This window comes from Neolamprologus multifasciatus, chromosome 20, assembly GCF_963576455.1.
Source record: "Neolamprologus multifasciatus chromosome 20, fNeoMul1.2, whole genome shotgun sequence".
NCBI lineage: Eukaryota > Metazoa > Chordata > Actinopteri > Cichliformes > Cichlidae > Neolamprologus > Neolamprologus multifasciatus.
In genome coordinates this window covers 26,054,112-26,077,128 of record NC_140458.1, presented here as the reverse complement: position 1 = coordinate 26,077,128, position 23,017 = coordinate 26,054,112, and the positions used below count along the sequence as shown (strand labels likewise).

General features: G+C 38.7%; 1 protein-coding gene across 3 annotated transcripts in view; it reads left to right on the top strand.

Annotated features, from left to right (window-relative positions):
• The window catches only part of LOC146495043 (guanine nucleotide-binding protein G(I)/G(S)/G(T) subunit beta-1), a 30,076-nt gene continuing 7,059 nt past the window's right edge, over nt 1-23,017 (top strand). The window contains exons 1-5 of one of the 3 annotated variants that reach the window (XM_085144574.1): nt 1-371; nt 18,650-18,756; nt 19,381-19,419; nt 19,547-19,653; nt 22,522-22,585. In XM_085144574.1, coding sequence (XP_085000700.1) covers nt 18,700-18,756; nt 19,381-19,419; nt 19,547-19,653; nt 22,522-22,585 — 267 coding nt within the window. In that variant the 5' untranslated portion in view covers nt 1-371; nt 18,650-18,699. Of the gene's footprint in view, nt 372-17,251; nt 17,365-17,684; nt 18,100-18,649; nt 18,757-19,380; nt 19,420-19,546; nt 19,654-22,521; nt 22,586-23,017 lie in introns of those variants that run through there. The other 2 variants (XM_085144572.1, XM_085144573.1) reach the window with 2 other exon arrangements.

The window sequence follows — 23,017 nt, the reverse complement described above, 5'->3', positions numbered from 1 at the left end:
GCCCATCTCTGCTGTTTGATGGCCGGAGGAAGAAGCGACTGAGATCCTGGCGTGAAGGAAGAAAAAGAGGGACGACGACGGTGGGAAAGACGAGAAGGGATTTTTTTGCTTTGAGTTGGAATTTGTGTTGAGACTGAGGAACGTTTAACCGGGACTCTGACACGCCTTGTCTGGGTGAACACCGTCTTGTCTCTGCGCCTCTGTGCCGGTGTGTCTCCCCCCTCGGCGGGTCAAAAACTGGGTTCGGGGAGTGCCGCTCCTCGGTGGCTAAACAAGCTAAATCTGAGCGCCTGGGCGGAGAGAGGAGAGGCAAGAGTTTGCTGTTTCCAGTCAATGTGATATAAACAACGGATACCCTCGATTGAAAGCGGGTAAGGAACTGTATTGATATTTGAAAATGCGCTTCAGGAAATACAGTAAGTCTGCAGTTCACTAGCTGCCAAGCAGGGACGGAGAACGAAAAGGGTTAAACTGGGTTGAGTGGCTCCTTCGTTAGAGTTAGCTGTAGCTAGCTAGACGTTTCTGCCAAGACGGTGAGTGGGGGTCACTGGTTAAGTTTCTCAAACAAAGTGTCGTTTAACCAAATAATATATATCTAATGGCTTTGTCCGGCAATGTTGGAGTTAATGGCCAATGCTAACCTTAATTAGCAGGGTGAATTGTGACAGCTCGTTAAGTTAGCCCGCACCCCTCTCCAACGTCCGGGTATCTTTCGCTCTCGTTGAAGAAATTAGCTACCTGCGTTAACCTGCTTCAGCTTTACTTAAGTAGCAATTTTCCCCCCAGCAATCGGGATGTAAAGTTTATCAGTTGTTACCAGCATTTTTAAGCTCTTAAGGGGCCCTTTTCCCCCACATATTTCCTCTATAGGGTAGCCTGGGATTACCTGATAGGCTAATTGGTGGCACACTTGCTACTATCAGTTTATTGTTGATGAACCCTCGGCCAGCTGTTTAAGAAGAAACACAATGCTACTTCTCAAACTTACACAACTGAAACGGGCGTGAGCAGATTTTGGATTTACCACTACTCATACTGCAAATTCGTAGCATCATGAAACTGACAACGAAGGGAGTCTAAAAATGGCTACTTCACCAACAGAATCACTACCACCCCCACTATTCCGTAGCCAGTCCATACAAGTTAGCCAGCAGTGGCCACAGCCTACGTTTGCAGCCTGGTATGGATCATCTGGGTGTGTGAATTACGAATATGGCAGCGACAACATGCCTGTATCCATAATGAATTTGAACACTGGTGCTGTTGCTGATTTATGATTTTTAAGCACATTAGTTGTATTTTAGCAGCAGCATTTACTGTTATTTACATAATGTAACAAAATTCCTACTTAAACACATTTACTTGCAAAGCTATGTTAAAACGGGGTAGTTGAACCAAAAGCATTTATGTGAGCGAATCGAAACTAAACCGCCGGAGATGATGGCAACTGTATGGCACAGATATGTTAACAAATCCCACGTTTAATCAGCAGTCAGCCACCCAGTTCTTCAGCTTGGCCTTTCGTTATAATGCTCAGCGCGTTAAAGTAATATGAATTTGCATCGATTACCAAGCCGTAGGGCCGCTGTATGATCGCAGGCACGGCTGTGGATCTGATTGTGGCCATAGCCATTTTAGTTTCATGAGAGTTAACCCAGCGTCAGTTTGCGAACACAGTTAGGTTGATTTTAGACTTCTTCTTTTAACGGCGTGGAAACAAGATTGACGAGATCCAATTAGACAATCTGTTTATCTCAATCACGGCTCCGTTGCAGTGAAAGTTGTTAGCAGCTACAGTAACCGTGCCCAGTCGGGCCGCGCCGCTCCATAGTATCTCAAGCTCTAGCCCGGAAAACGGGCATGCTTCCTCAAAGGTGAAGCAGCATATCCCAGTCGGCACAATGCCGTAGGGGGTTAAGATAGAAATGAATTGGAACAGTTGTATTTAGCGGCGGGAAATGTTTCGTAAGCGGGTTCAGCGGCGAGGTTGGACGTGCTGTCGCAGGAAGCTGTGCTGTGCGCCTCCGACAGCACCGAGACGAGCTATATGAAGCCTGGCGCTTATACGGACTTTGGAGGCCAGCAGTATTGAGATACTGCATTAGAAAAATTCGTGACCGAACGTAGACGATTTTCAACCGTTTTAGGAATATTGGTGTTGTTTCTTAAGAGAGCTAGCCGTTTTTAATGGTTCACAAAGATGAATTCATTTTGCCAGTGTGCCCCCTCCCTCCGCCTCCTCGAATGAATGGGTTCCTGTATTCAGGGCCCAAGCAGCTGCAATGAACAAGATGGCGTTCAAAGCCTTTTTCATCACCGCTTTTTCTCAGACAGAGAGAGGCAGCTGCCGAGCATCGGATGGGTTTAGGCTTGGCAAGCTAGATCTCATTGATTATCCTCATCCTAAAAATGTGCAGAATGTATTTGCATTAAAACGTTTTCATGCTCATAGCATTCCTGGTCAGATTAATCCAGTATGTGCACCTCACTTACAGGACAACATGGTGGGGAAGGGGTGTTGTACATCTTGACTGTGAACCTGAACATCAGGGGATCTGAAAATTACACTTTAAATACTGTATATGAAATGTATTTTTTATTTAGATTTTAATATTATGCTTATTTTCTTAGATTTTTTTAACCACACCTTAGGGAATGGGATGTTTCTTCTCAATCCTCACAGCTGCTTAGAGATGTGATAGAACAGATTACAGAATTTAAAGAATGAAAGATGGAATGGCTTCTTTAGATTTTTAAGTTAGTTCTTTCACATTTTGTTATTGTTGCAGTAACATGTATTCTGCTTATTTCCAAAACTTTACTTATTCTCTTTCTGTGTGCCTGTATATCAGACACATTTTGTGTATTTGTTTTTAATCATGCCTATTCATTTATTAGTCATAATTAGATTTATTTTAGCACTGATCCAAAACTTCCAGTTCCAATCTCTTCATACTAATCACATCATACCTCACAACTGATTTGATGGAAGTTAAGTTTGGGAGAAATCTATGGCATTATTTGTTTTTGTATGAAGTGGTCTGGTTTTCCAGGCTTTTGGCCAGACCTGTAATAAACTACAAATAAAAGAGGAAGTTTATGCAGAACAGTATACTGTGAATAGTTAAGGTTTTATCTGTAGCACTTTTGGGTTAAGCGCAACCTGTATGCACGCCCAAAAGCATCCAGTTAACAAACCAAGCATAAAACATTGTTCTATTTATTGTTAATCAGCTTACATGACCTGGATGTGACCCACTCTATATTGGCACCCTGAATATATCCAACACTGTTTTTCTTTGGCCCTGTTGGAAAGCAATAGAAAAAGCTGCATGAATTTCTCCAGCATTTTATTGATGACTTTGCCTTGAAACAAGTCATATACGACAGGCCTGCCTAAAAGCATTAATTGCAGAATTGTCTGTTTGAGACTGAGTTTGTGCACAGTGTAGCTTGTCAGTAGCTTAGCTGTGAGTGAGTAGCACCACAAGATAATGACCATGTGTTTAAAACCTGAATAATTATCCCGTTGGCCTGGGATTTGGGTGGATGGGTGGGGGGATTGTCATCCAGTTTATTTATTTTCCCTCATTTAATCTGGGAGTACTGTATGAATGGGATTAAATTCTTAGATATGTGGATTTCAGTCTTTGGGATTATGTGGCTTTGGTTAGTGATAGTGCTGATTTATTTATTTATTTTCACATCAGGCATGATCCTGCTTTTCACTGTCCACTGTAAAAAGCAGATGTGCTGAGGGGCCAAATAAATATGGGTGTACATGCCTAGCAAAGTTTTAAATACACTTTACTATTTTGTACCTTATACAGTAAGTTTAATAATTCATCAGTTTATTATGCTCACTGTCCTGTAATTAGAGCACACATTATCCACCTTCCCTCTATAAGAACTTTAGATGGCACAAAGTGATTGATACTTTCACAGGATTACCCCCATACCCTCTCTTTGATAAAATACCTTTTTCATTCAAGTGTTGGATACCTGAACTCGCAAGATGTCTTGTATGTTTGTGACAGCCTTGGCTGTAACGTAACTTCTGACCAGACCAAAATGATGCAAGTTTTATATACTTGTGGCTCCAAGAGACCAAAAAGCAAGAGTGGTTGGATCCAACGTGGTGGTGGTTTTGTCTCACTGACCATTATGGTATATTATGATTTCTTAGTTAGTGACAGTCTCCACATCTTTGGTTTGCATCTGGTAGGTTGAGGTTTTGTTTTTTTTGTTGTTGTTGTTGTTGTTGTTGTCGTTTTCAGGTAAATTGAAATGGAATTAAACTGATCAGAGTCAATCAAGAGTTTTTTTGTTTTGTTTTGTTAGGTTTTTTTTTTTTTCTTTTACTCAATGAAAAGACGCATGCACTCACAGATTAGTATAGCATTAATGGTGCTGGACTGTGGGAAGAACCCAGAGCCTCTGGAGTAAACCCACACAAGACCAGGGAAAACATGCAAACTTAAACCTGCTTCAGATGAGCTGGTTCAATCCAGAACTTGTAGCAGTGAGTGTGGACACCATGACAACATAACTTTTCTATTGAGGTTCCTAATAGATCTGTAGTATGAATATATACCAGTCCCCATCCAGTGCCACAGAACATGTTTAATAATGGTTCTTTAATTACATTTATGGTTGGTAATCAATACATTTAGTCAGTAAAGCCCTATCACATCTAGACTGAAATAAAAGGCCTGCATTGAAATTAAATTGCCTTGGTTCAGTAGTTATAGTTATGCATATCAGCCCCAAGTTTTTTGCACGTTAATAAACACAAGATAATTTTATATCCTGTTAATATAGGATATATTATGCTTTTGAGCAATTCCCTGATTGTTGTAGCTGATGGGTAACCGCTGATGTTCAGGAGTTTTGGTGGTGGTGAACTCTTTGGACTTTGTAATGGCTTTTTCACTGTTTTCCAGTGGACTTCAAGTACCCTGGTCCTGTTTAGCATGGCCATTGCAAGTGTTATTCAAGTAGTCACAGTACTGCTGCTAAACTGAAACTTTGTTTCCTAATTTCTGTACAAATTTATGATAGTTTTTTAAAATAAAAAAACTGAGAAAAACTGCCCCTTTTGTTATAGAGTTATGGAGTTATAAGTATACAACTACTGTAGCCTGATCCAACTTCAGATGTTTTCCAACAGCCACACAAGTATTACTACAAAAAGGCTTTGTTGTGCAAATGCAAATTCAGGTATACTACAATGCTTGATAGAAAGCGTAGGATACATTATGTAAAGTTTGAGTTTCGGATTCAAGACAAGAAGGAAATAATGCATTATTTGCACTTAATTGAAGATGCAATTTTTGGGTAAATAATTATTTCCGGTATACCAAACTGACCCCACAACTACATAAGTACACAGTGAACCCTGGATTTCCTGTTGCATAACAACCCTACATTTCTATCTACCTATATCTGACTTAAAACTTCACGGTGCCTGTATATTCATCTCAATTTCTTCAAATTAAAAAGGAATCTTGACACATTTGACGGGGCCTGTGTAAAATGTTTCCTTTAAGGGAAACTGGTAGCATGCCATTTAACTGTTGGTTACAAGCCACAACAAATCAGTTTTCTGCGAGGCATTTTGGGGTTCTGGTTTCTAACACAGACAGTTTCATGTGAGAGTTGATGGAAAAATACTCAGAACAGTATGGGCATGGAACTTGAGTTATCCATTGTACTATGCCGAGCTCCTGAATATGTATTTCTCTTCATCCACAATAGTGACTTTATCAGCAACATTATTTGTGAATATTAATTTTGAAAGACCATTAGTCGCAGTCTCTGCAGTATGCCTTCCATTACTATACTCATAGGTCTTGTTGGTTGAGCAATCTAAATCCTTTCTTCTTCTTTGTGTAATACAGCTCCTGAAAGCAGCACAAGCGCAGTTTCATCAGGGTGTGTTGATCATCCATAAGCAAATGTGCAGCTAAAGACTGTGATGGAATCGCTGTGCTAGTACAGTTTTGTTCTAACAATATCTTTCAGAAGATAATAAGTTTCTTAGCATCCACTGGTGGAAGTTATCTAACTATTAATTGCATGCACACCACACATGTGTTTCAGCCATATACACATGAGCACAGATGCAGGCATACATTAACACTAAGTGTTAATAGAAGTCTCAAGGCTACAATGTACAACTTCCAAATTCAAATTTTAGAGCTAGTCACAAAGATTATGAAACTTGGCACTGAGTGCAAATGCCAGCACACCCACAACAACAGCAGGGCTTTCCCTCTTTACCACAGCAAGGTTTATAGTGAGGTAGCCCAACAGTAGAATCAAAAACATCTGCATTAAAAGTTACTCAAATAGTTCAAAGAGGAAAATTTTAGCCTTTTCTAGTTGCAGGAATTTTTCATCAGCCATTAAAGCCTTTTTGAAACTTGGGCCTTTTACCCGCATGTCATCTGGAGGAACCTAGGTTTATATTCAGTTTCTGAGCCAATTTTCCTGTCTAAAAAGTCCCTGCTCAAGTTGTAGTACTTGGTAATGGCCCAGGAAGTAAGTAGTCGTTGGTTGTTTATACACAAAACCCAGATCTGTTCTGTGCTACTCGCCCTGCTAGTACAGCTGCTTGCCAGGTATTTTCAGTGAGCTATGCATCTAAATGTATTGCCATAATTAATGTGACTGATGCATAGCAGAGAAAACTGTCAACATGTAGAAAATGTTTGCGTTAAGAACTGCGATGGCAACATGAAGCAAATTCCATGTCATCCAGAGTCCAGTTTGCTGTTTTATGTACAGAAACAGGTCACAGGTAATCCAGTGCCTTATCTAATGTAGCACTTGTAACTTATATCAAACATCTGTTTTGTTTTTTTTGTTTTTTCTTGTTTGGGTTTTTTTTGCCCATCATTGGAAACTACTGGACACTCAGTTATAATTTAAAAGGCAATTTAAAAAAAGAAATAAATTTTAGGACTGCAAACTGAACATTTGCTACCTTTAGTGGCAATGCAGGCCAGCTCTCTCAAAAGTGTCACTACCCTAAAGTGGCAGCTACGGTGGTTTACACCAGGATGTTACGTTTCCTGAACACAATCACAACTTAAATGCAAAATGATTTGCTTTTCTTGAGTCATGGTTTAAAAATAAATAAATAAATCAAAGGCATATTGGAGTTGGTTTTAATGCCTTACATTGTTATAGGTTATACAATTTAAAGTATTCTATTCAGTTCAGATCTTCCTCTCAGAAGACTCATACATTTTTGTTAACAGAATCATTGACACAGGTTGCCATCTGCTAACCTCACTAACAAAACTGTAAAATTTCAAACATAACAAAGTTATTATTTAAGTTATATTGAACATGATCTGTTATATAACATTCACCAATTGGATAAAAGAACATTTAAAAGTTTATTTGGTACTGTAATTGATTTATCAGTAAAGATTGTTTTAAGCAGTGGCAAGAACAGATTACTTATGAAAGGTGTGCAGTAACAAATAAAGATTTGTTTCTCAATCTGTGTCTTGGCAAACATTCTTAGTCTTTTTTTTTCTTTTTTTTATAGCTCCAAGCACTCCCAAGTGTCAATATTACAGAGAAAATTCTTCCTAAGCCTTTCCCACTGTTTAGATTTGTGTATAGTTTGACTGTAGGTGCTGTTATGCTTACATAACATGTCACCGCTGGCCCAAAGGTCTTAGCCACTGTTTTGAATATTCAAAGTAAGTGGCACCAGAGCCGCTTGGTGACCCACACACTGGCCATCACTGTCATCCCTTACACCGTAACCCTCCCACAAGCCCATAACAAACTCTGGCCGTCTTTTGCATGTGGATTTCACCGCCTGATCTGGTTTGAATAGAGACCATCTCTGTGTCTATTTACATTCTCGCCCTTATATTTGACTGCAAAGGGAAAATGTGACCAAACCTGAATCCCGAGATGACTGGGAAAGACAGCTACTATTAGTGAGTGTTCTTCCTCTTCAAAGCAAGAAAGGCCACAGTCACTTGAGCAAGAGTGGGGTAGCTGTCATGTGACTCTTCACACACTTGTTCCTCTCTTGGAAGCTTGGGGAGAAAACACAGGGGGAGGGGTGTGATTATTAATGCAATCAAAGGAGTGTATTTTATGCTTTAAATAAAGTCATGCTTTTGGCTTTGGGCTAGCCTGACTTTCCCTCCCTTTCCTTTTTTTTCTCTCCCTTTACAGTTTTAATTAACTATTAACTCATTTATATCCAAGTATGAAAAGATGGTTGTGCAGCTTTGTAGCAAGTAAATGTTAAAATGCATGAACTTTCTTGACATATACAATCTTATCTTTTTAACGGGCATATTATTTTCTCTTGATGCTATCGTCAGAAAAAATGCTGAGCATTAGGAATAGCTTATTATGTTTTTTAAAGGTTGAGCCTCATGTTTGATTTTCTGTTTTCTTGTTAGTAATGATCAGTTATATTGCAGAGCAGCTTATGTGCATTAAGTTTTTGTTTTGTTTTTGGCTAGGTTTGCCTTTTGAGAGCATCTTGTTCTGAAATGTGGTCTGAAAAATGCCTGCTATTTCTACCAACGATGTTTTCTGTCTAGCAAAAGAGCACACAGCATCATGGAATGTTTCACTAATCAATCAATTAAACACTACTGTCAGTCGCATTGATGTTATGTCCCCTATCATCAGACATTACCAGCACAGGCCAACCACATTGACGGTGCATGCATACAAAATCGTGTCCAGTAAAAGGGATGGTCCACACAGCATATATAAAGAACACTCAAATGTAGGGCTGGGTAATTGGTTGAGTTTTATTGTTATAAATTTTTCATTGTAATTGTGCAAATAAGATGAATCATTGTAAAAGGAAATATGTTTTCTTATGCGTTGCGATTTTTCTTTTCTTTTTTTAATTTAGGCTTCCCCTTCGCTTTTCGGCACTGCACCCCAAAACCCTAAAACCACAAACCTCCAGTAAATGGTGGATTGTTCACTCAGTAAGGTTAGGGTTACCCCACTGATGTTTTTTTTGCAATAGTAACTTTACCAACAGACATTGACAACTAGCCAATTATGCTAAAGTTTTCTCTGCTGATTCAAACTAAAAAAATAAAAAATAGTTCCTTTACCATTTTTTACAAATTATAACAGACATCATAGTTATTGTTGTTGGGGTTTTTTTCCAGACTTTTATTTTGTGAAATTTCAATTAGATTTTGTCTAAGATCTTTAAAAAAGTGTAGGATATTAGACAAACCTTTTTTCTACAAATGAAATAAGGTTAGGCATTTTATTCAACATCACTCTGTAATTACACCTCCACGGCGTTTGTTTGCTGTGGGGTTGTTATGTGGTGATGAGCTTTTTCCTTCCAGTTCAGACATTGCTGATCATGCTGGAGTTGGAGCCAATAATCGAACATTAGTCTAAACTATTACAATGCAAAAAGGGTGTGTTTATAAAATTTCATTCATATCCAAATTAACTTAAAAATCTCCAAGTGTTCTTGAGGATTAACACTTTGACTGCTCTATTCAGGCTGGAAAAAAAGCAGTAGATGGGGCTAGTATTTAGTTTCAACTAACTTAACTGTGTTTTGTTTTTGTTGTTGGGGGGGGGGGGGGGTTTGCTTTAAAATAATTAATTACTAGGTAAGCTATGTTATGTTGTTGGACATAGCATCCTGAGATGTGGAGTTCTTATGGATTTCCATCTCATGTCATAGAAATGTATCAAAACATCTGTTTTTGGCAGCTGTGCAGAGTCACACATGTTCATCCCCCTGTGATTGATGGTATTCTTCTTATGTCTACATGCCAGAAATCCAGGAAATGGAAACTTGAGTTCCACCCAAAATGGGTTGGTAGTGCAGTGGTCATTTTTATCTTATAGAGATTAAGCTGGATAGAAAATTTGTCTGTAAGATGTTTGTTCACACCTCCAGAGCCTTCACTTCTCCAGATTGGTCACAGTGTAGTGCTCATGCAGAACATAAATTCCATAAAGTGTTGGTTTTTTGATTGCATTGATTAGTACACTTTGAATAACAGAAGCAAGGAAATGGTGCATTGTGCCATTGACAGTATTTGGGGGGGGGGGGGGGGTTGCTTAAAATAATTGATATCTAAAATTGGCTTTAGTGGACTTGGCACATATTATAATTCTAAAGCATACATAGAGAAATATCTTGTTTGTGGGGATATCAGTCTGTGTACGTCCAGTATGAGTGTTTCAGAGGCGAAAAAGTATGGATAATAGTGAATAGTTGAATTTGTGGTACATTTCCAAAACTGTTGGGGTAACTGAAGTCTGTGTACTGTACTTTTTTCTTTTCTTTTCAATAAATCTTTCAGTTTATTTTTGCACCTCCACTTGCTCACTTAATCAGAACTGTGCCATCTTATGCATACTCATTTGTAGCCTCAGGACTTTACTCTACATTCATTGGAGCAAAATGGGTTATGAGGCCCAAGGCTATTCATATTTAGTTCAGCCATTCTTGAGACTCAGAAAGATTTGTAACCCACCTTCTCAAACAGTGATTTAAGGACTAATCCCCATCTTGTCAACCTTTCCCCGTCATCTAATTTATATCATTAGTGGCACAGTATTAGTATAAGTGAAAGTGCTGAAATATCCACAGTTAATCTTGCATGTTAATTTTAGTTGCGTAAACATAAAAAGTGGTTATGCTCCCCTTTTGTTTTGTTTTTTCTAGTACCAAGTCCTGTGTTGGTGGTGGGTTTCACTATAACTGTTTAAGCATTTTATTCACTTTACTTTATTTTGGGGTTTTCTCCTCTTTCTCCTAGTGACTCTGCTGATGTTTCAGCGGTTTATGTTTGTATTCAACTTCAAACATGCTACATGACCTTCTGACTTATTTTCAAGTATGTTCAAAAAAATGGTAATGGCAAAGAAAACATTAACAACTTAAAAACTAAGGCACTTAAGGTGCTTAACAGTTTGTGTTAACCAAGGAGTGTCCCTATATTGGTAAAAGTAAAATGAATGGTCATAAAAATGCAAAAATCTCACTTTAGTTTTTTCCAAGTCAAATTATCAAATGTGATGTCAGTACAGTTATATACATTTTATTAAATCCTTGAAAGTTGAATGTGGCATATAAATTACACCAGTGCAGTAATAACAGAAATGGTCTTAAAAATAATATGGTATTGAAACTCTGGTATTTCATGTCACCGGTGTGAAAACCATTTCATAGTGCATTCATTCATACTGATGCTAGCTAGTCAGGGAAGGGGAAGGAATCACTTCCTGCTCCACAGTGCTGTAGCTGCCTTGTAAACAAGCCACTCAGAGCTGAATGGTGTGTTGGAAAATGACAAAGTGGATGAGATTGGTGGAGCTTTTAAAAAATGTCCAGGAGCTATTCCCTTATGTCTTGTGTTACTGCATCATCACCCCCCTTGTCCTTTCTTCCTTTGTGACCTGGTTGTGTTTCAGTTACATTTACAATGGATCACTACCTCACAGCACTTACAGACCCTCGCCCACCAGTAAGACTTAAAAATCATGCACTTACTGTATCTTTTGCCTGTTTTTTTTATACTGGAACAAATTGAACTATAACATATTAAAATATAGAAAGTTTTACAGTTATATACGTATTTGAATTGGTATTCCTAAAGTTTTGTTTTTTGGTTATCCAAATGAAACAGAAATGTTCTAGAAATAGTCGAGATGTACTGTGATGGTAGTCAGTTGCGACAATCCTCAAATATTTTTCAGTAGACATACCAGTCACACAAATGTTTGACTGTTGTGGAACGTTAAAATTCTCAGTTTTGCTTTTACTTTCATTCTGATGTGGCCCAATGCCTTTAACATGATTAGTCTTGAAGCATGTCTCATTTATTATGCTCATCTCCTACAGTGTAACCAGTTGTGATGGCTTAACTTGATGTAAAACAGCAAAGGTTTAGGATGTTTTAAATGCTGTAAAGTTTAAAGAATAGACACAGGAAGAAATAAGGTAGCTCCTCTCCACATAGTTTTCTAAAAGCCGTTGCTGTTCCTAAAAGTGCATTCCCCAGGTTTTAGGGAAACCATCTGCCATTTTTGTTTTCTGACTTGAACCCAGATAAAACTTTTTTTTCCTTCCAGATATAAATGTTGAAATCAGAGAGGGATCTAATCACATTTTTGGGGAGAGTAGGTTTGGTATGATATGCATATACATTTGTATTTTCAGGAACTTTCAGATTTTATTTTCACACTTGTGCAGAAGCAACGGTGACATTTTTTTTTTGCACAGCCTGCGTTTTTAAACCAGGTGTGATTTTTAGCAATGTAAAACTATCCGCACACACAATGATGCAAAGCACATAACTGGAAATAGGTTGTTGGCATAATGTTGCATGTGTTTTAATGCAAACACTTCAGTCTGTTTGACTGTAGTGTAACATTGTCACCCAGTAAGAATAAAACTGCAGCAAAGAAATGTCTTAATGCTCTCAGCTACACATTCGACTGTGAACACAAATGTTGTAAAATTACAACGTTCATTAGTATTTGTCAAATACCACTTACATGTATTGGGTATCGGACTAATTAATCTTTCTGTCCAGTTCACGCTAAACATGTTGGATATTGTGCTGAGGACCTGGCGTTGGATTTGAGGATTTGGGCGTTGTTACTGTGAATTGAAGTTCACTCGGCTTAAATCCTTTGAACAGGTTTGGGAGCCAGTCTTTTAAATGCTTGCTAAAAATATTTCCTTTCCTCTTTTGAAGTACTGGATAATATTGTTTGCATATTGCCTTTTTGAATCAGTTGCCATACTTTCATCACCCCACCACCCCCCTCCAAAGTAAAGTCCCTCCATAGACTCTGACTTATCGATGAGTAGAGCTATCTTGGCAGCTGCATTAGCAGGATTCTTCCATGTATAGTTTTTGCCCCTCTATGCTTGTGTGGTTTCTCCTCCAACAGCTAAGGACAGACTTAGAACACTTGTAGCCATACGTCTTCAGTTCTGGTAGACTTGTTGCCTATATGCTGCCTACAGTACCAAAGGAAATGAGTACAAACACGTTTTGAGAATTTTGATATTGAATGGTGACCTCCTTATTCACAACTACCATACCTGCATGGGAAGTGTTTGCAAAATGTGTGAATTATAGCTGCAGCATGCACCACCATTACTAAATTCTCTTTTTGTAGGAAACATTGTACTAAAATTCAAACATAATTATTTAAAAAGGGGAAAAATAAATGGACCACACACAATTCAGTCCTTGGTTGGCACATTTCCTTTGCGATTTTAAGCATTAGACTCAGCGGATGCTAAAATAATCAAACCTTTTTCTTTTTTATAAAAATCTTTATAACACATTAATTTGTATCTATTTGTTTAGTCCTGCATGTGGGATGTTTAGTGGCCATTTGTAAATTATGGTTACAAAAAATATCCAGGTTACACTATTCTAAAATAGGCAGTGTACTGGAAGGTCTTATAGTGCCAGTTAACATAACATTAAATGTAATGGCTGTTACAGTAATAACTCTGTGTCATCACATGGAAGGGTCCATGGGCTGCCAAGCTAATAGTAAATACAGAAATTGACATGATGGTTACAAGTGACCTGTCCCACTGCATCCTCAGAGCCTAGCCTTTTGCATTAAGTCGGTCTTGATTATTTGTTTACCAGCATAGGCCAGGTCTAATCTAAGTCAGACTGACCTAATTCTGTGTGAAGTGCTAGCCTGTCCTCTGGTGTTGTAGCTCTCAACACACTGCCTCCTGCTGGATCTCCACCCTCCCCTCGGTCTCTTTGATCTGCTTCTTTTTCTTCTTCGATTTTGTATTCACCTTTAGCGTAATGCTGCCAGTTATTATTTCCAGAGTAACCTGTTTCCATAGCCTGGTTCAAAAACATAAATGGACAATGGCAAACACGATTGTAATAGAAGAAACCACCGAGCAAGTGTATTTGTAAGTGTGTGTGTGTGTGTGTGTGTGCTGTCGCCACATCCGCTAAATGTTTTGACAAAGGGAAGAGAGAGACGAGCACAGCTAGGGAAACACCCTTAAAAAGGAAACGCCTGCTTAGAGAATCTATGCATTTGTATCAAGGTGGAGGCTGCATGCTGACACAGATGATCAGTAGCTAAGGCACTGCAACAGCTAGACAGCTACCAACTGACTTGCAAGCAAGAGCAGCCCCCATCCATACCGTGCTGCAGCTCATACGGTTTGTTTCTACTAGCAGCAAATCTGCCTCAACCTAAGAGGCACATTAAAGGTCAAGAATTTAAAAACAAAAAACCTTGAGACAAGTTGGCAGGAACAATCAGACAAGTGAGATGGGAGCACCCCCGAAGAAAGAAAAGGGTGGGGCAGCTGGTATCGAGGCAGGAGGGTGTAAATTATTTAGCCCACCACCCTGCCTTTGTGCCTAATACATGGCTTTTTGTCTTGGTCTCCCAGCTGGGCAAGAGTTAGAAATGTAAAAAATAAATCTTTTTTTTTTTTAATATTTGGAATACCCGTTTATTCATTTTTAAGAAATTAGAAGAGGTATTTTGTTGCACCAGTGTACAGGCTTTCCACATTGTTTCTATTTATTTGTTTATATGTGCATTAGTCTTTATTTATAAGACTCACTTGTCTTTTTTGGCATTTTATTTGTGAATGAAAATATGAGGTCTATAGGAATATATCTGGCTTTTGGAAAGATTAAAAAAAAACCCAGTGCTGGATAGGTATAATCTTTCTTTGTTAGTCCTGGATGCCATGAAGCATATTGGGCCTTGCTCCCCTTTACCAAGCGGTTAATTAGCATCTACCCTCCCAATTGTCCTCTGCTTGTTCACTCTCATTAGTTTAATCTGGCTCTGTCCTCCTGTTTGCCTCTCTTGTCTATATCCCCTTGTGCACGAGGACACTGTCATCACACGGAGTTATCTTGTCTACCCCAAAATTTGCTGCCTCACCTCACACTAGACCATTTTGTGTATGTCCCTTAACCTGTGCTGCCTTTTTTGTCTTAATTAAGATATACACTTGATAATTTATCAGATGTTTTGATTAGTTTTCTCTGTATTTAGTGTTACGTGTCATTGGCATAAATTATACTAGCAACTTTTTTTTTTTCCTTAGTATTACCATAGTCACTTCCAAAAAATCACAAAGGGAAAAATGCTCAAGAGTAAAAAGATGATGGCCTTTTTTAATGAGGTACGTCTTGTATTTAAAATTTAACTCAGGCTCAAAATTTGAGCAAACTCAAATTTGCTCTCTGAAATCCACAAATTTGTTCCTTCGCATGAAATATTTTTGATTTTTTTTGAGATAGGCTTATCAACTAAAAAGGGGGGGGGAATCAGATATTATACTGTTTAATGAAACACCAGCGGAGATGACATCTGATAAAAACCTATAAATCTATATGCTGTGAAAATGGATGCTGTATTTGTGATCATTGTGTATGGGAAGAAGAAATACCAATGAAGTCTCTGTGTATGGAGTCAAATTACACTTCCTCTCTCCTTGTCAATGTGTTGTGCTCGAGATGTCGGAGCTGATAGGAGTGGCTGGAAAATGTGAAGTCTGCTTCTCTCCTCCTCTTTCTACTCCTCCTCCCCCACCACCTCTCTAAAAATAGCTGGCAGAAAGAGAAGGCAGTGAAGTCGAGGCTCTATCTGTTGGGCTGCCAGTGGTTTCAACACTCCCACCACCAGCAAAAGGGGAAAAGAGTCCTCTGAATCACACCTTTTTTATGCTAATTCTAATCTCCAGTAGTGCTTGATATTATGTTTTTGCCAATAGACTTCTATAAATTTCTACCATTTGAATAAATTTAGCATTTCAGAGGCTGTTATTTTGGAGCTCAGGCAAATTTTAATTCATTCATACAGAAAATTTTCAAGGATCAAACCGTGAAATGTTCATGACACGCTACATTGATCCCCTGACCTCTGCCAACTCCACGTGTTTCACTTGCTAAAGACAGAAAGCCTCTAAAACAAAGAAAGAAATGACAATAGCTGTAGGTCTCACATGAGAGCAACATCAGGACTAAACTCAAGCTTTTGCACATTTGAATGGTTCTAGCATATTATACAGCTCTGTTTTGCACATACAGGCATATTATTTATGTAATATGTTATCTGTAGTCTAAAACGGTATACTGTGTAGATTACACGGATTTATTTAAATCTGAACCTGTAGGTTCCCTTTTTAGATTGCAGAAATCTAATATCACTGTAATGATTATGAAAAAAGGCTAATATGTTTACATCGTCTGTGTTCCCATCTAAAAATGTGCAGGAACAAAGTTAAGTTAATTCAGAAACTGCTTAAAATACTTACCATATGTGTTAAAGATTGACAAAGAGCTCCAGAGTCGTCGTCTCTCCCCCCCCCCCCCCCCCCCCCCCCCCCCCCCCCCCCCCCGGATTGTCCTCTGTCTTACACTCATTTAGAATCTGGACAATTATTGTAGCTAGAATAGATGTTGTGGATGATTTGGAAGCAAGAAGGCTAGTGTGAACAGCCATCAATGTTTCACACAGCAGACTCACCCCAAAAGTTCCTAGGCCATGGGAAAGCAGTGGAGCTAGTATGTTTTTTTTTTTTGTTTTTGGGGGGGCAGGATCTGTGGCTCATTGTATTGATTTACAACAATGGTGTTTGACTGTTGTAAAAGAACAAAGGAAGAACACTTTTGTACGCACACAAAAACATTTAGAACATTAAGAGTCATAAAAGGACGATCCAACAGCAGTGATTGAATCTCAAATCCTTTCTTTTAAACTCAGTGCCCACCATGTTTTACTGCAATAGCTGTTAAAGGGAATTGGATCTTTCATGAGGTTTTATGGAAATGACTAAAATGAGAATAAATAAATGGAAGGATTTTTTTTTTTTTTTTTAATTCAGAGGCTTTATAGGAAGGTTAATCGCAGCTGTACTGATTTTTCTTCAGCTGTGTTGCCAGTTGTGCATCCACTAACCATAACCTAGACTTTATCAACCAGTGGGATGCATCCTTGGTCTCCCTCACGCTTTTCATATGCTTGTCTTACAGTTTAGTTGTGCTCAGGTTGCAAAATCTGAACTTGCAATATCTTTGCAAAAAGTCCACTGGTAGTTTTAGTTTCTTTACCCGTGATTACTTAAAGGGTTAGTGCAGAGAAGACAAGAATTAGCCTGTGATATTACCATGAGACCTTTTTATCAAGATTAGGGGGCTAAGAGGACTTGCTTAGATGCAGACCCATTTACAGCACTAGCCAATCAGGTGACAGGTAGCTACTAAGATGTCAGGCGCCTGAAGGGTAAAGTGTTCATTCAGAAGGTCTCAACACTCTTTAGGACAAAGGACCGAAACCCAGATAAACAGGAAGGTAAGATGTGTTTGCAGTGCAGATGGTAGTGTTTGTTAGCTCGTTTGACACACCGGGGAGTAATGATGCTTACGTTGTTGTCTTTAAATATTTAATTTTATAAAATCTTGAGTTTGTGTTTTTGAAGTGAAGATAGGAGAAACCCTAATGAAGACAATCACTTCATTTGTTTGAAATGTGTTATATTGAAATATAACACATTTCAATGAGATGGGGTCTTTTTTTGTTTGTTTTCCTCCCCACTAAGCAGGTGAATTGGTCTGCTGATTTGTGTTGGCACCTAAATTTTTATTGGTGCTGAAAGTAGCAATGATTGTATCACTTCAGTTAATCTTCTGTCAGTGTAGAATTTCTGAGCTAGGGTTCATTGTTGTTATAGTATTTTTCTTTGAAGTCGAATTTGTCATCTTTCTGTGGATAGTGAAAGTGTCTGTGTTAACCAGAGGATTGGGGTCAGCAAGATAGCCACTGCTTTTAGGATCATCAGCAGGTTTTGTCTTAACCGGATTTGGCTGAGGAGCTGAATCAACTGTGTCCCAGGATTACAGGGATGACATTGGAGGAGAGTTTAGAGTCCCGAGGCCAGAACGTTGACAGCTTTGTCAGTCCCAGCCCATCGTCTCAGCACCTTGGGGTTTCAGTAGTGCAGTGAAACTGCTGCTTTCTTGGTCTGTCTTGTTCCTTTCTTGATATCTGGACTCTTGATCCTTGCTCTGTTTTGGCAGTCAGTAGGGGGTATGTGTTTGGCCTGCATGGCCTAGTGTTTTTTCTGTTTGTTTGTTTGTTTTAATGTATTTTTGCCTTGATTCTGAAGAAATGGTTATCAGCTGCTCATTGTGGCCAGATGTTTGCCCAAGGGTTTGCTGTCGTTTGGGAGGGGAGAGAAAACAAATTCAACATCATCCTCAAAATTGTTATCTTAAGCCTAAAGTAGCTGCCTAGTGCTTGTTGCTAGGTAACAGTTTCAAGCTGGCGAGGACAAGTCTTGAGCTGTCTAGAAAGCGATTCCCTGAGACTTTGACTGGGCCTCACAGATTGGATTTAAAAGATACTGTGTGATCCCCGGCTTTTCTGTAACTAACAAAATGATAACATGTCTATAAATACATTACAGAAGACAAAACATCATTCCATTTTGGCCAGAATCCCATGTAAATTTTGTGTACTAGTCAAAGTAATTTGTCAGCACCATATGTTTAATTCACATGTACTGTATTACAGCTGACTGCATCACTACTTGGCATGCGAAATGTATGTTGAGCATCTCGTTGCTTGTCTCCTTTAGATCAGCAAGAGTCTAGGCGGCGGAGCGAAGCGCACCATTAGCTGAGGAAAATGAGTGAACTGGATCAGTTACGCCAGGAGGCTGAGCAGCTCAAGAACCAGATCAGAGTAAGTCCTTCAGTCCCCGAAGTAACCTGCATTTGTTTTCTTTAAGTAGATTTATAAATCCAAATAACATTTGTCGGTGACCTCCAGGTTTCACACTAGTAGTGATAATAGGGGTTATGTACTTCTTAGTTTGTCCTATTAAAGTGCTTCAATACATTTTTACAGGCTTTATCACCTGTAGCAGTACTGTAAAGCATATTGTCACATGATCAAAATCAATGTAAGCACCACTAACACTAGCAAACAAAAATAGCTGTGGGATGACAGTATTTCTGCATTGAGTCTCTACTACATTTTACATGACTACATGACTGCTGTGGGCAAGAAGTTAAAGCTGCCTGCTAACGCTTGCTCAGGTTCCTCGGTAGCATCATTGCAGTGGGATGCCACTGAGCAGGAATCCAACTTGATTTACATTAATCTCACTTGTATTGCACCATTGTTTCTTATTATTTACTATTACTAAATGGATGTCGTCATTCCAGTGCATTTAAGATGTCGGACATTTATAGTGTAGTTAATTTTTTTTACAGAGTGCTTTAAAAGTAAGGAACCCCCAGACATGAAAGCATGCCATTTGCACATAAAATATGATGTTCTAATTTTACTGTCTGCTTTTTTCAGGATGCCAGGAAAGCGTGTGCAGATGCTACCCTGTCTCAGGTAAGAGCTATAGTTGTTATGATGTTGACTTGACATAATTTATGGTTTGGTTGGAAGATTTTTAATACTTTGACTAATACATGATGGTCTCAAGGTGACTTTCTGTCTCATCTTGATCCTTTTTTAGATCACAGCTAACATTGACCCTGTTGGCCGAATTCAGATGCGCACTAGACGGACACTGAGGGGGCATCTGGCTAAAATCTATGCCATGCACTGGGGCTCTGACTCGAGGTAATCTCATTCAACTCCATTCTGTCCATTAACTAAATATTTTATCCCATCAGCCCAACCCCCACTGCCTAAATGCAGGAAATGGATATAAAAGCTTGCTTGGCTGTCTTTGTGCTGCTTACTTCCTCCTGAGGGTCCTCTTCAAACCGTGGCATTCCACAGTAACTCACCCCACTCTGAATCCCAAAGCAAGTCTTTTGCAGTCTGTTATATTAACATGTACTCACTGTTGTAAAATTTTAACAGTGGTGTACTGTACTGGTGCACATGCATAATATTAACACACTCATTGCCATGAATGGTTATTTCAGGTGCATCACTGTATCTTGGAGTGCTTCTACTGTGCTGTGCCTGTGTTTGTGTGCACTGGGGGTGTAGTATGTGGGTAGGGAAAATACTCAAAATGGAGTCAGTCTTTGTTAAAAACAAGTGTTGAGCCTCATAGCCATGGCAGATGAAGCAATAGTCCTCACTTCAGAAAGTGTATTCCCCAGAGCTGTACACACCTCTCACCTCAGCAATCAACAAGTTAATCACTGTGGCACTGCCGTGCGTCAGTCCACAGAGAGACCACTGCAAAGTGCTCATTCATCTCATCACCCTGCTGGTCGTATAAGTAAGAAAAAAAAAATCTAACACGGTGTTTCCACTGTAAGAGCTTACTATTTGTTGAATCTCAATGGTTTATCCTCAAGAGGTGTTTGTGGGATTTTACCCAATCAAAGATGTTTTGAGCTGCAGTCTAGGCTAGAGTTGGTTCTTCATGTGCCAGACTAGGGTGAATTTTCTACAGTTTGAGAAAGAAAGCCTTCCCTTACTTTCATTTACCAGCCAATAATGTGTAATTTTTCAGCATGCAGTCCTCAGTGTATTATGAATCTGTTATAAAACATCAACTGTCTGTAAGAGACAAAGTTTAATATAAGGGCTATGATGCTAAATCCCAGAAATAGCATGAATATTTTTTTCAAAAGCCTAAATGCATCTCAAAAATGTAAGTTTTTTTTTTCTCTTCAAAATATTAAGGTATTAGACGTTCTTAGAATAACACCTCAGTTATTAATTTAGAGCTAATTCATCCCCGTATATTTTTTCTTTCTTTTTGTCAGTGCATGTGAGAACACAAAGCACTGGTTTCATGTTGAAAATAAAGTAATTTGTTAAACAACTTTAAAGTAGAAGTTTGTACTGACTTCAACAAAGCAATTTGCGTGTTTTTTTTGTTTTTTGGTTTTTTTGTTTTTTTTTATGAAATATCCTGAGTACTCAAATGTGACTAACTCGTCCCACGAGACGATCCTCAAACACATTACCTAAACACATGTTGGATCATTTTGTTGTTTTATGTAAAACATCTGTATTAGCCATCTATATTAGGCTCTTTCTTATTGCTGCTCATTGCATTTTCAGACCTCCTGTTGTATCATATCAGACAACTGTACCACAAAAGTGTATCTTATGAGAATGAGGTATGGGTACATGACTGGGAAGCCATGAAAACGAAGTTGTTCGTAAAGAGTACTAAAAAATTGCCAAACACGTGCACTTTGCTGCGTGTGCTTGTCTGCCAATCGACATGTACTCAGACCCGAAGAACTATGAGCTTCACAATTGGTAACTTTTAAATAGTTTCAGTGTTTTCTTTAAAAAACCACGTTTTCGCTTTTGAAAATATTGGTGGCTTCTTCTCAACCCTCAGAACTCTGCCCTAACTTGAAAGCAGCTCAAAGTCTTGTGTTGCAGTCTGCTAACACACTCTGTCACAGCCTGATATGAAGCTAGTATATTTTACTCTTTAACATTTTTTCCCAGATCAAATGTGGTCATTTCTAAGACCAAGAAGCTGGTAATGATTTTTTTCCTGGACTTGAATTCCCAGCACAAACCTTTCGGTCCCAGACTTATTATCTGCTGGTGTGCGTATGTGAGCGTGTTCCTGCCAGCACAGTAGTTAAGATTTCCATATTCCCAGCAGTCATTGGTGTGTTCACTCTTTTTCCTGGTCCTGTGTGCATTGGGACCATCACTGTGGTTACTCCTGTTGGGTTCACCCAGATAGCAGAGCAGTCACAGAGGTACTGAGGAGCTTTCTCTTGAAAGCAAAAACTGGAATATATCTCAGTGGGGTTTTTGTTTTTGTTTTAAAGATGCTCCTCTAAACATACTTGAAAGTATTGGTGTAATTCAGCTGCTAGATCAGTCCAGTTGGGATTAGCACCATCCATTCTGCATGTAAAATTATGTAAATGTATTTAAGACGGGTATCACAAGTTTTTTCATTTGTTTGGTTGCTTATGGATATATTTTTATCTGTCTAGAAAATGTCTATTCACTTACTTGCTCAACACTTAGCTTCCATGATGGTTCTTGAACAAGCCCCCCCCTGAATCTCACCACCCACATAATTTACACAGTAAATTGAATCATGTGACCTGCATTGGTTTCTATCTTGTCCTGTTTGCTCACAGAAAAATGACAGCACTGGCAACACTACTAAACATGGTTAAGTGATAGCTTTCCTATTGTGTTGGCTCTGAAATGATGGCTCATTGTTACCCCTAATTCCTAAAGCGCAACAAAATATGGATGCAATAAATTGGAAACGCCTTCAAAAAGTAAATCTAAACGATCTGTCTAAATACCATCTGAAATGTTCCGTTCTATCATTCCAAACCCCTTTTAATATAGAATAAAAATGTTCAAGTAAGAAAAGCCACATCCTCGCGTACCGTGTTTTTGTATTGTGAAGGTCATGGATAAACATTTTCTAGGTAAAACTGTACTATATATACACATATGCATCACACTCTGCTAGTTCAAATTGATGACAGTCTTTCCCTTTATTAATCTCTTCTTTCTTTTCACCAGGCTTTTGGTCAGTGCTTCCCAGGATGGCAAACTCATTATTTGGGACAGCTACACCACAAACAAGGTAACTGATACAATTTAAATGGTCAGTAATTTGGGGTGCTTTTTTTAAGTTCCTGGTGTTTAACCAGTGAAATGTACACAGAAAGACACACATCTTCTCTTACGTTGGCATGGGAAGTTTTTTTTCTTTTCTTTGTGGTTTGATCAGTGAGCAATACGTTCTAATAATTTTTTAAAAATGATAACACCAAAACACCGTGAAATGATGAGATGATGTCATAAAATGTCACGTAGTTGGTTAGCTTGTTCTAAAACCAGAAAGCTAAAACAAAACTTCTGTTGACCCAGAGCTAACCATCCTTTAATCTTGAGCTGTAAACACAGATGGGCAGAAGATTTTAGATGTCAGCAGTACATATAAAACACAGAAAAACACAATAAAGTGGGGCCAAGGGATCTGATGAGGTCGGGGTAGTCTAAACATAAGATGTGT